General features: G+C 44.6%; 2 protein-coding genes across 2 annotated transcripts; one reads left to right on the top strand and one right to left on the bottom strand.

Annotated features, from left to right (window-relative positions):
* Positions 1–41: 41 nt before the first annotated feature.
* On the top strand, positions 42–6,657 carry gabarapl2 (GABA(A) receptor-associated protein like 2). Its single transcript, XM_030366259.1, has 4 exons — positions 42–279; positions 1,189–1,244; positions 2,251–2,423; positions 4,355–6,657. The coding sequence occupies exons 1-4, from the start codon at positions 246–248 to the stop codon at positions 4,443–4,445; spliced, it is 354 nt and encodes a 117-aa protein (XP_030222119.1). The 5' UTR covers positions 42–245; the 3' UTR covers positions 4,446–6,657.
* Positions 6,658–6,861: 204 nt separating this feature from the next.
* On the bottom strand, positions 6,862–12,560 carry adat1 (adenosine deaminase tRNA specific 1). Its single transcript, XM_030366251.1, has 9 exons — positions 12,256–12,560; positions 12,032–12,100; positions 11,862–11,916; positions 11,638–11,768; positions 10,703–11,378; positions 10,265–10,410; positions 9,934–10,033; positions 9,702–9,788; positions 6,862–8,088 (listed from the first exon to the last, which is right to left on the bottom strand). Exons 1-9 carry the CDS (start codon positions 12,395–12,397, stop codon positions 7,956–7,958), a joined length of 1,539 nt encoding a protein of 512 aa, XP_030222111.1. The 5' UTR covers positions 12,398–12,560; the 3' UTR covers positions 6,862–7,955.
* Between the last annotated feature and the right edge of the window lie 596 nt (positions 12,561–13,156).

Below are 13,156 nucleotides of genomic sequence, written 5' to 3'. Positions count from 1 at the left end.
CTTGGCAACAACCGCAACCAAGGACATGACACAGTCCCCCCCCCCTTCCTGCTGTGCATAATGGTTTGCCCGAACGGTGACATCACCTTTCCACCGCTAGACAGGACGTCGGAAGCTCCTAGCTAGAGACGTTTTGTTTTGATATTTCAGCATCTGATCCAACTCAACCACATCGACATTAGCTGCTTATTTGCGCGTAGGATTCTGGTTTTAGCATCACGCCTCAGTGTGAGGATACGGCCAAAATGAAATGGATGTTTAAAGAGGATCATTCCCTCGGTAAAGGGATTTTGATTGTTACGAACGGATGTTCTTTACTGTCATGAATATTTGAATTGATGTCTATAGTTTGGCGTGTCATCCTCAAAGTGCAGTTGTGCATGCGTTTTTGTCCTCTGTCTGTCTACGCCCTGCTGCCATATTAACGCATAGCGCTCCCGTTTGCATTAGTGTACAAGTAGGCTATATGCTCCTTCGCGAGTTAAGAAGCCAGTCTCTAAAATGTTTTTTTTTATTATCATTAAATGCCCAAAACTATGTAAATTTCTTAGCGCAGCATTGTCCGATCTGAGTCGGTGCAAGATGTCGGCTACTTAAGTAATATCAATATTGGTCTAGCATATAGTACTGCCATTTAAACGTGTCATTGTATATCATTCCTTTTGCTTGCTGAAAGCTGGAAAGCTCCCCCACGCCTAATCAAATACCTTAAGGCCATTGGCTGTTTCGTTGGCAAAGGGAACAGAGAGGGATTCAAATATAATGTGATATATATTTTCCAAATGTACATGGTTATCGAACTTTTAGAATACAAGCTTTCCCAGCTAAGACTGTACACTGTAGAAAACAATCAGGCCGTCGCATCGTATCAAAGCATCTGCTTTGGATATATTTTGTCCCTTTGTCTTGCAAATTAACATCTTTACAAACTATAGTATAGACCGTGATGTAAAGCAAGACTATTCTCGGGCTGAACCACCCTAAACGGTACTGCTTGCTTATTAGGTTTGCTAGTGGGCCTAACAGATTATTATTATTTTTTCAACTTTTGGTCATATGAGAGAGTGAGAGCGACTGTTGCATGGAGGATGAGGATCAAGTAGTCGTGATGGGGATAAAGAGGGCTAAGAGGGCCAGGGCTCATCCAATTAATCAGACTTCCTGTTTGTCTCATGTTTCTCCCTGTAGAACACAGATGTGTGGAGTCAGCCAAAATACGCAACAAATACCCTGACAGAGTGCCGGTGAGTGAGGGGTGAAGCTCTGGAAGGAATGGAGGGTGGGAGAGAGACGAGTGAGTGAGAGAAATTAAAGAAAGAGAGTTACAGGGAGTGCTTGACTACATGAGTGGCAGGTGTGTGTGGGGGGGATTGACATAGATCTGTGAGCGAGTGGAGAACAGAGCTCCGGCCCTGGACGACTACATATCTAGCCCCCCGGGAAGAATAAACTGGTCTTTGTGGTTCCTCATACAGCTTCCCCGGGTCTTCGTTCATTTCATAACTCCACCCCCCTCCGGCACCCCGACGACATGCACACACCCAACCTGCAAGCATAGGCAGATAGAGTTTCACCCCCTCAAGGCCCCCAGTGTATCCACAGGGGGGTCACTATAGGCCACCGGGATGAAATGTGCTTCATTACTTTCTGACCAAAAAGTCCTTGTTTTTGGGTCTATTCTGCAGAGACGCAAGCTACTTGAATGGAAAGGCAGTAGAATCCTGTTAATACAACATTTATATATGTGGATTTACAATCTCACTCTCTCATTCACACTAACACTCATACTCACACACATACTAGGAATTGGCCCCTGTGCTCCAAGAGGCTGACCCCAGTGCACATGTCCATAACCGGAGATGATCCATTGGCCCTTTGTGTATCTAATAATGGCCTTTTAAACCTGATCTGCTCTTATCCTACAACCTGTTTAACAGCTCTTGAGAGTAGGCCATGCGACACTTAATGGTATTTGAAACTATGGTAGCTTTGAAAGACCTTTCAAGGCGCAATGAGGTCGAGGTTTATACTCGAGGAAATAATACACAAGGTCAATGGAGGATATCCAGTCCAATCTCAAACACATTTCTTACAATCTCGATAGAACAGGTGGCAAACCATAAACTAGGAAGGAAGTAGCAACCACGTGACATGTCAATTAGAAATAAATTATTCCTTATTCACAAGAGTGTAGGATGTAACACACGTGGCAATACATGGCCTTTTGCATGTTTGCAATCTTTTGTCTAGGTGATAGTGGAGAAGGTTTCCGGCTCACAGATTGTGGACATCGACAAGCGAAAGTATCTGGTTCCATCCGACATCACCGTGGCTCAGTTCATGTGGATCATCAGAAAACGCATTCAACTGCCCTCAGAGAAGGCCATCTTCCTCTTCGTCGACAAAACGGTGCCCCAGTCTAGGTGAGAAAGAAAGGGCTGTTTCTTTGTTTGGACTAGATTCTGTCGACCAACACTTTAAGTTCCTGTGTATTTATCTTTGCATTGTAAAAGATTTAAAGATCTGGGGTCTCATTTATAACCGTTGCGTACGCAAAAAAAGGGGCTGAAATTGGCGTACGTGACTTTCCACGCCAAGGTTGTGATCTATAAAAAACCAACTTGACGGGAGAATGTGCGCAGCCCTAAGCAAACTGACCCATGCGTACGTATGGTTTGGAGGAAAAGGAGAATTGGCGATACAGATGGTGTGGTGGTGAACTGAAGTCAGACGGAAGAATTGTAGAGTGAGAAGAACGATTATGTTTTATCATCGCACTTCATAAATTTAATTTCAACCCGTATCATGCCAACATGTCTCAATAACATAATATCTTTATGTGACACTGTAAACACATAATCAAATGTCAATTAAATCCCAAGTGTGGAAAACCAAGCCACACTCCTCATCACAATCGTTGTTTTATATGCAGATCGCATTCAAGAGGTAATTTGCATTGACCATTTATGGTGAAAAAGGGGCGTGTACAGGGCGGAACGTGAAGCTGATTCAGCTGCGCACACTTGTAGGCACTCTGGGATTTATAAAGCAAAGATTACGTACGGTGTGCGTACGCAGGGTTTTATAAGTCTGAATATTTTTTGGCACACGCAAAAATTGGCTTTTGGGCGTACGTACACTTTAACGATCCCATGCACAGTTTTATAAATGACACCCCTGGACTATCCGTCGTTGTCCGAGAAGAACTGGTATCCTAGGTAGCATTTGAAACCCATCTTCCTGTGAAAGCGGGGTGGAGCCACACCTGACTTCTCTTCTTACAATCAACCACCCGTTTTTCTGCCTCCTAGCATTAAACACCACCACGGTGCATCCTATGCAAGCTATGTCCCGTGGGAACACTTTGAGGATCCATGAGGAATATGTTTTTGAAGCTCCATGCTGTTTGAAACGTCTCCATGATTGGTGGTGGTACACAACATCCCAGCACCAACTGTCCCAGCACATTGCCCACACACATTACTGGAAGCTTTTCTTTCGAGGAGCTCCAACCCTGTTACAATATACTCCTATATTTTTAGATTGGGTGTCCTCAATTTAGACTGAAACCCCCCACCCTGACACAGTTTCTGTTGAGATGGGAATCAAACTCCTTATTTAATCTTTGACCCTCTACGTGACACTTTTTAGAAATATATAAAAAAATGTCTGCTTGCTGACCCCGTGCTCCAAAATTGGCACGCCACATTGAGGTTTAATTGCTACAGATAGACAATTTTTTGTTTTGGTCTGGGAGCTGAAATGAAACACCACAAAAAGAGACTTTCCCAGGTGCACAGGCAGCCCTACAAGACAAAAGAGCCAGAGCTCATTATCTTAGCCAGTTAAGCTGGTGTACAACAATGGTAGGGTAGCTTCCCACAAATATAGCCATCGAAACTGGTTTTGAACGCATTATACAATTTATTTTACAATAAAAAGAGCAAAACTACAAAACTTAGAGGGCAATAACACACAATACTTGAGGCTGTGAAGGAAGAGGCCAAAACAAGTGTGGTCCACGTCTGATATTTAAACCCAGCTGCCACCTGGCTAGCAAATCAGCAGGGACCCCACCAACACATTTAACACGCACCATTAAGTAATGTTGCGATCAACTCAAAACACAAGACCATCAACAGTCCATGACCAAGGGCCTTGACAGTATCAGTAGAATACCCACACGCTTTTGAACGGACAGGGATAAAAAAGAAGGGGAGTCATTAGAATATCTATGATACCCTACTGCCAAGTTGCCGTAGGGTATCGAGGCATGTGGTAATCTTCTCCGAAGCTTGCTGGGGGGGTTGCAATGTGATCCTGCTCTGATCTGCTCTCTGGTCCCCTGCTGCAGCCTCACCATGGGCCAGCTGTACGACAAGGAGAAGGACGAGGACGGCTTCCTCTACGTGGCCTACAGCGGGGAGAACACCTTTGGTTTCTGAGCCTGACTGCCAGCCCAGATGCCCCCTCGGCCTTTCTTATCCCTTTCTCCCTCTTTCTCTGCACAATACCCCTGGTTTTATTTTCCTGTTCTGGAATGTCGCCATTTTCAGGAGTCCTCAAAGGAGGAGAGTGCTAATGACACCTAATGCTAAAACTGATACCATGCACTAATTATGTGGTACATTTAGTGAGGATCACAGTGAGCGTTTGTCAAATGACGGCCATGTTCAAGACGAATTAACAGTCCCATCCTATTCGCAAGCCTTGTTCGAAAGCCTGTTTGTTTCAACGTTTTGACTTGCAGGATTGTTTGCAAGAGGATATTTATATGGCGCTACAAAAAAACACAATCCAAACTATATAGAGAGACATAATTTAAGATTTACACTATGAATGGAGGACTTAAGTTTGGCAAAATCAACCAACATTTTCTGACTTTGATTACAAACTGTGTAGTGAACGCTTACATAAGTCAAATATGTGTTTAGTGTATTGTGATAAATGTACATTGAGAGCTGTTTTTGGCTCATCACCAACAAACCCACACCATCACACCTATATTGACATTCAATATTCAGTATTCATTTGTGGGGTCAGATAATGTAACTAGAAATTAACCATAAAGTATAGTTTTTGCTCTTTATTTAATATAGAGCTAACCATACTGTTACGGCTATGCTAGGACCAGCCAGTAACATGGACGTTATCTCCTCCCTGCACAAATAAAGCCATCCAAACGGGTTGAACGCAGAATACAAGTTATTAATTTTACATTTAACTGAATAAAATGTAGGGAGGGGACAAGCCTCAAACACATGAACACTCGTGGTTGGGAAGGAACAGGCTACCAAGAAAAATATGAACACAGGGAGGAAGATTTACACAAATTCATAACTTCAAACTGACCTTGGGTCATAACACCTCCCCCCCCTTAAAAAAAAGCCATCCAAGATGTTTGATAAAGCTAAATGTTTGAAGCATGAAGCTTGGAATTTATGATCTTCTCTTGGCACCCACCAGGGACGAAGAGTTAGCCTCAAAGGGACAAGCAGGCTACACAGGCTTCGAATGGTAGAGTGGGCCACAAAGGCCTTCCAGTGAAGGGTTGAGTGGGCCACCAAGGCCTTCCAGTGAAGGGTTGAGTGGGCCACCAAGGCCTTCCAGTGGAGGGTTGAGTGGGCCACCAAGGCCTTCCAGTGAAGGGTTGAGTGGGCCACCAAGGCCTTCCAGTGGAGGGTTGAGTGGGCCACCAAGGCCTTCCAGTGGAGGGTTGAGTGGGCCACCAAGGCCTTCCAGTGAAGGGTTGAGTGGGCCACCAAGGCCTTCCAGTGGAGGGTTGAGTGGGCCACCAAGGCCTTCCAGTGGAGGGTTGAGTGGGCCACCAAGGCCTTCAAGTGGAGGGTTGAGTGGGGCACCAAGTCCTTACATTGAAGGGTTGAGTGGGCCACCAAGTCCTTACATTGAAGGGTTGAGTGGGCCACCAAGGCATCACAAGCAAAGTTTGGAAGTTTGTTTGGCCTCTCTGGCTTTTGTTATGGCTGGCCCAGGGGAACCAGCCAGTAGCAGGGCAGTTGTCCCCTCCCTACTCAGATTGCCACAAATAAAGCCATCCAAACAGGTTTGAACGCAGAAGAGAAATATTTTATTTTACATTTAACTGAACAAAACTTAGGAAGGCCAAAACTCAAAAAGGAAGGCCTCAAACAAAAAGGCTAGCATGCAAGGATATATGAACACATGGAGGGACATCGACACAAACTAAACACATACCTATATAGGCCGTTCTTACTGTAACAAGGACAACCCACTAATGATGCATTATATGTGGAAGAATGTGTGCTTTAAGGCCATGGTATAACCACAACTCCACACAGATGTTACCCCTACGCTCCCGTCGTGAACACTTTTACACAGCCTGTCGCCTTGATTACTCAAATGCACTTGGTTACATTAATTGGTTGAAAACCCGTCGTATAATTTCACCGATGTACATTTCTTTTAGCTATTTAAAACTTGCATCGCAACACCAGTTATAGGCTGGGGCAGCAGTATTAGGAAATGTGTAATATTTTGAATATTTTTGTTGTTGGATCAATATTATTTTTGATTGTTTAACGCTTTATGAATCTGAAATGATTTTAGATATCTGAAAAGTACAGGTAAGGTAGCTGGATAACCTGACCAATAATAATAAAAAAATGTAAGTAATAATGCCTTTGTTTGTTTATTAAATCCAAAACTTGTCAGACCTTTGTCTGTCAGGCCATCCGTGTCATCTTCAAAGCTGGTGGAGAATAAACACACCTAATGGACAATGTGCACCGCGGGAGTCGTATGGTCAAATCATTTGTTATTTCTTGTTTATTACTGAAATAATTAATAATTCGAGACAATAAAGGGAAATCATTTTGTGATAAAAAAAAAGGTTTTATTGCTTCCACTAAAATGTTATGGTTGGAAATAGCGTCAATATTCAGCTTCAAATCGGTCATTCATAGAAGTTGCAATTTGAACAGACAGCTAGATGCCCTAATTGAACAATCAGAATAAAGTATTTAACAAAGCCGTGCAATAAAACAAATGATACTTTAACACAATATGTCAGTTGTTCTTGAACAATTCATGGTTAATTACCTAATTATAGGAAGTAAGCATTTAATTAATGACACCAGGCCACCAAAATGCTCAGGCTAATGGTATAAGCTCCATCTATATTCAATAACAAAGCACCAACTGTCGAACATATAATTATTTAGCACTGTTCAATGTCATCACATTCCTTGTCTGGCAGCAGCATTCCCCTTGCCAACTGCTATCCCACCACTCATATCGGCTTGGCCCCACCATCACTTAACACATTCAGGGCTCCCCATGAAACCAAACCGACAAATGTCCTTAAAATGAGCTGGTATCATGCAGACATATATACAGTAGTAGAAAAAAAAACATGCACAAGCATGACCAGGGAAGATCTACACACTTTTAGTGGCGCAAAATGATGAGAGGGCAGAGAAGAAGCCATTGTGCTCCAGCAAACAATCGTCAGGGTTTTTTAATGTGTTGATGCGCTAGCGCGAGGCCAGCCTGCTCCCCTGCTGACGCATGCAGGAGAGTCCACTTCCCCCGTTTTCTAGGACCGGTCTTGGACAGCGGAGCTCTGCCCATTGTGTAAGCCCTTTCTTTCCCCCCCCTCACGGCCACAAGTCCCACTGAGCCCGGGGTGTCCAGCTGTATTTTTGTTGTTGGGGTGAAGTACGGCCGGTGGACGAAAACAGCCGTCCTCTGAGGACACGCTAAGATTAGCGGCCTGCTGACCGGCCTCTCTGCACCCCGATCAGGTCAAAGTTCACCAGTGGGACTTCAGATACAGAGCCCCTTGTTATTGATGCATTGAATGCTTAAAAATGTCAGAGTGGCCTGGATGACCCAGACAACAGACAAGACAACTGTCTCACAGGCTTCGAATATGAGTAATACTTTCATCAATGTGGTGTCAGTTCACCATTTCTTTACCGGAACACCAGGAGGTCTCTGTCACTGCGCGGCCACAAAGGGAAGGCCTGCATGCGGAGCTGCTGCCAGGCTTGCTGGTAGGCCTGAGATGCCTGCTTATAGTCCCAGTAGCTCCTCAGCTCCTTCCCTCTGCAGAACACACACACACACACACATATCACTTTGTTAGAACTCACTGTGTGAAAAACGTACGGTTTCACTCTATGAACCCCCCCATCGAGACTGAAGTCTACAAAGCAAAAAATTGATTTCAAAAATAGGTTTTGGAAATGTTAAGCACTTGAAAATGTCAACCTTACCTTTGTGTGGTTGTTTTGGACAACCACACCTTTGTTACTACACAAAGGTTATGGCAGTTTATTAGCTCAAACCTATGGTAGTATATATGTAGCAAAATTCAAATGGCAATGCAATTTGCAATTCAATAAGTCATTACATTATGCAATTGACAATTCATTATGCAATTTAATAATGTAATTTTTAAAGACGCGATTCGCTGATACGCTCTCAAAAATCTTTTGCAAAATCCTTCTGTGGATTGTAATGTCATTTGGATTTTGCAACACACGGAGCATGGCGTATTGCATTTCAATCATGGGGGCGCTATAGCTTTTCCATTTGATTAAAGGCACTCAAAGATTTGACTAAATGTTATCCTATTTTTATTGTTATAACTTTTTCAAAATGAATTCCCTTCCCTCCACTCCGGTGTCATCCTGCTGGACTAGCCAACATTCAAACAACCTCAGTTCAATCAAGTCCGATTTGAAACGGACCAGGGACTTCTAACTTAGCCTGCTAGCGTACTTACGTGCTAGCTTTGGAATGACAACATGAAAGAGACTATGCTGTCCACTTCCTTCAATCGGTTCTTGTAACACATTTCTAGGGCAAATAGCTCAAATGTTGGTTATTGGCAAGAGAGAGCAGGACTTCCAAGCATGTGTTGGGGGGAGCAATATATCCAATTCAGTTACATGGGTGTGAGAGGGAGGCATAAAAGGATATCCGTCTTGGATACTGCTTTATCACAGTCTTCGTAAAAAAACATCAATAATAATTACCCTTGCCTTAATGTTTGTTGTTCTTGTTGTGTTATTTTTATTGTCTCTCTCTGGGAACGGTTGACATTTCAGTCACAAGAGACAGATATGGCATTTCTCATCCTCGTGTTCTCTTTAAGTGTGTGTGTGTGTGTGTGTGTGTGTGTGTGTGTGTGTGTGTGTGTGTGTGTGTGTGTGTGTGTGTGTGTGTGTGTGTGTGTGTGTGTGTGTGTGTGTGTGTGTGTGTGTGTGTGTGTGTGTGTGTGTGTGTGTGTGACAGCACCCGGTGGGGATCAGGTTGTGTCCAGGATGGCTGAGCCACAGAGAGTTCCCTGTTCACACAGTCTAGTGCATGAGAGAGCATGCAAGTTTGTTAAAACGTGCACGCATACAAGCACACGTGCACACTCCCTTGCCTCCTTCAGTCATGCATATGCACAACAACACACACACACACACACACACACACACACACACACACACACACACACACACACACACACACACACACACACACACACACACACACACACACACACACACACACACAAAGTAAAATATACAGGACAGCAACAGATCTGGCATAATAAGCAATATCCAGAGTGGCCGGCTTGCTCCACTACCTCATTTTGTTATTCTCCCTTGTGAAAAAACAGCAATGCAGAAGATGAGATGGAAAATGGTTTATTGTCTCCTCACCTGACAGAGTTAGGCAGGCGGGATGGGTCGGTGGCAGACACGACAGACAAGAAGGAATGGAACAGCTCCACTTTACAGAGGAGAGACCTGAAGAAACATATCCATGGATAAATGCAAAGCCCAACAGTTGGCAGCTGTTGGATATGACGTGAAGGAAAATATTTTAACAGTGCTGTAATGGACTTCTTTCCTTTGGCAGATGTATATATATTTTGTGTTCATTTTTTTATACCTTGCCTTAGGCGTTCCCAGGGCTTTTTTGGTGGCGCCGTGCTTGTATCCGTTAGCAGTGACATCTAGTGGTTCACCAGGCACATCACACCAGCTAATCGCTGAAATATTCAGTGAGGCTTAGATATTAGGAAGAGAGCAAGTAGAAATGTCTGCAGCATTGCAAAAATGGCTGAAAATATACTATTTTGTTGAATATGCTCATCCATTTTGTGCCCATAACATCTCAGAACATATGTGTATTACTTAATTATTCATTGAGCAGTCCACATAATGTGCACCACAGAGCCTGCATAAGCCAGACCAGGTGGTCACTGGAGCGGCCGGCTCACCTGCCCCACAGGGGCCCACCCTGCCCTGTGTGGCCTGGTGGCGCAGCTCCGTCTGGGTTTGGCTGCAGGAGAACTCCAGGCTGGACTGGAGCAGCGTGGGGGGAGACACCGAGAAGCCTGGAGGGAGCTCAGATATGTGGGAGCACCTGGGAGGGAGGGAGGGAGGGAGGGAGGGAGGGAGGGAGGGAGGGAGGGAGGAATAGAGTGAGAGATGACCACAAACTTCTTAGCTGGTACTCAGAAAGGTTTGAGTTTGTATCAGGTTAACACTTTGTGGGGACTGTTAGTCACTTACTGCTCAATGTTAATACCATGATCTGATTTGTTCAAATTATCTTAAATATTGAACGGGCTGGCATTAGTTATTGTCAATGGCTAAAAAAAAGTACGACTCATTTCCTGAAAAGAAGATTCTTTTTTCGCCAATCTTCCCCTCACCTGACAACCAGAGCCCGCAGCAGAGCCTGGTGTTCATAGGCACCCCTCCCCACCACTACTGCGCTGAAGTACAGCGCCCCTTGCAGGAAGTGGGACAGCAGCGCACCCTGGAAGCCCAGCACGCCCCAGCGGGCCAGCTTGTCGCTGCAGGAGAGGGACAGGGTGGGCTCCCCGCGGCCTGGCTTCACACGCAGCACCCCCGTGCTGTGGTAGGCCACTCCTGGCAGGCGGGGGTCTGCGGTGGTCCCTGGGACGCACTTGGCCCCCGTTCTGTGGACGTCCGGGGCCGGAGCCGGGGCCGGAGCCGGGTCCTCTCCGCTGGGGGCCCGAGCACCGTCTGAGCCCCCGTTCTCTGGCTGCTCTGGGACAGGGAGTGGGTGGTTGGTTGTGGCTTCTGCTTGCTTGGAAGGTTCCCTGCTTGATGTTGGACCCCTTGCGGATGACTGCAAATGAGGCTTCTCTCCTTTCGGCTCACGCCCGCCGTCCTCCCTCTCCGGGCCCTCTAAACGAGGCTGTTTGCAGGGTTGTCCTCGTCTCGCCGGCTCATCTCCTTTCCTTTTTGAGGTCCCGCCCCCCGCTGTCACCTCATTGGATCCCTGAGGCGGATCAGTGGATCCAACAGGAGGACACGGTTGAACTTCTCGGTCAGTCATGGGGATGATGGAAGCGTCTCCACCTGTTGAAACACAAATGCTGTATACACTGGCGCAGCATGTCAGACCCCAACACATTCTTACTGTTGATTCCCCACACCTTAACTAATGTTCAGATGGAAATGGAGAAACAGCAATATGAATCATCTGTTTGTAGGGCCAATACCCCTGGTTGGATCGCCACGGTTTTTAAAAAGGCGAGGGAGAGCGGATTCTTCACATCCCATTTGATTCAGTGGCTCCGTGTTGAACGAGACGAATCGCGGCTGCTTGACTACTCACAGGGTGTGTGACTGGTGAAGAAGACAAAGGAGACCCCCGGCCGCAGCCCCCAGAGGCCCTGCTCCTCGGCCTCACAGAACACCACACTGCCCTGGCCACACACCGCCCGGCGCAGCTGCTCTGTCAGGTACCTGCACGGCACGGCACACACAACCAACACCATGACCATAGGCAACGAAAAATCACTATCCGTCGTTGATACATCTAACATCACAGGAACACACCTTACACATCCCCGTCGGGCAATGACTTCTGCATGACTGTCATTAAGTACATCACCTATGGAAGTTAGAGAAAAACACACACTTATTTTTTCGCTCAGAATTTAGCTTTGTGAAGACCTTAAGCCTTAACAGTATTACAGCATAGTAAATGTTTTAAAAACATTACAGACCCTTGGAGCTCATGGCTGTGCGGCCAATACATTTTGTCCCAGTTCCTAAAGATACCACCTCCTTTTCAACTGCAAAGAAAATTGAGATAGAAATTATATACATTGCTAATATTGATTTGAAAATATCTACAATAGGTAACCTTCTGTATGGGATGAAATTTATGAAATGATTGACCAATGAAAAGCAAAAACTATAGATGTTACAAATTATTATATTTGAGCACCTTTCCCACTGTCGACACTCTGGGTGACTTTTACAACACCGGCCAACAGGGTCCACTCTCTCCCCGGTTCAGGCTTGCCCCTCTTCGGAAGTCCATCAAAACGCTCGTAGCACATTTTTGCCACATCATCGGCAGTCCACATCGTTCTCAAACTTGCAAAAAATATCGAATTAAAAAAAATAGTTAAATTTTGTAATAATTACATTATCTTAGGCAATTTGGATAAGATAAGTTAGGCCGAAGTCAGCCACTTCAGAGAAATCGGCGAGGAGGTCTCTGCCAGGCTTACTTCCGGGACATCGTTGAAGATAACTTTCACAATAAAGGTTTGTTGAAATGTGGAACTATGTTCGGTGTCAAAAGATAATAAACTACATTTATGAGTTTAAGCAGAATAATTATCATGCCAAGTATAATGTCAGGTACAATGAACAGTAGGCTATAGGCTTATACCTAATATATAAATATATCTTAACGTATTGTATCCTAGTAGTAATGCCAATTATCTCGAATAAAGGAGGCAAAAAGGGGTCATAAATATTCCAACTAAACCTGTTTCTTATGTAGCAGATAAGTATAACTGTGATTATGTAGACGTTGGAGTGGGTGTTTCTGTGTAGTTTAGAATATCAGCTAATCAGTTATGAGAAAGAAAAAACCAGGAGGGCAGTAAAAACACCTATATGCCTACTGCTGCAACATTCAGATCACTAAATTATAAAGAAAGGTAAAGGCCTTTGAAATTATTGTTCATTGCCATCTCCTAAAGGTTGACCAACTGGTCTCCTGAATATTGCCCATATTTAAACCCAAAATAATCTATATATATGTTTATATATATTTATATGTATAAATGAGAAATTACATTTCCTCTTACAAAACTTAAAATGTTCCATTTATT

Source organism: Gadus morhua, chromosome 9 (genome assembly GCF_902167405.1).
Source record: "Gadus morhua chromosome 9, gadMor3.0, whole genome shotgun sequence".
In the NCBI taxonomy this organism is placed as follows: Eukaryota; Metazoa; Chordata; class Actinopteri; order Gadiformes; family Gadidae; genus Gadus; species Gadus morhua.
This window is presented reverse-complemented; position numbering and strand designations above follow the sequence as displayed.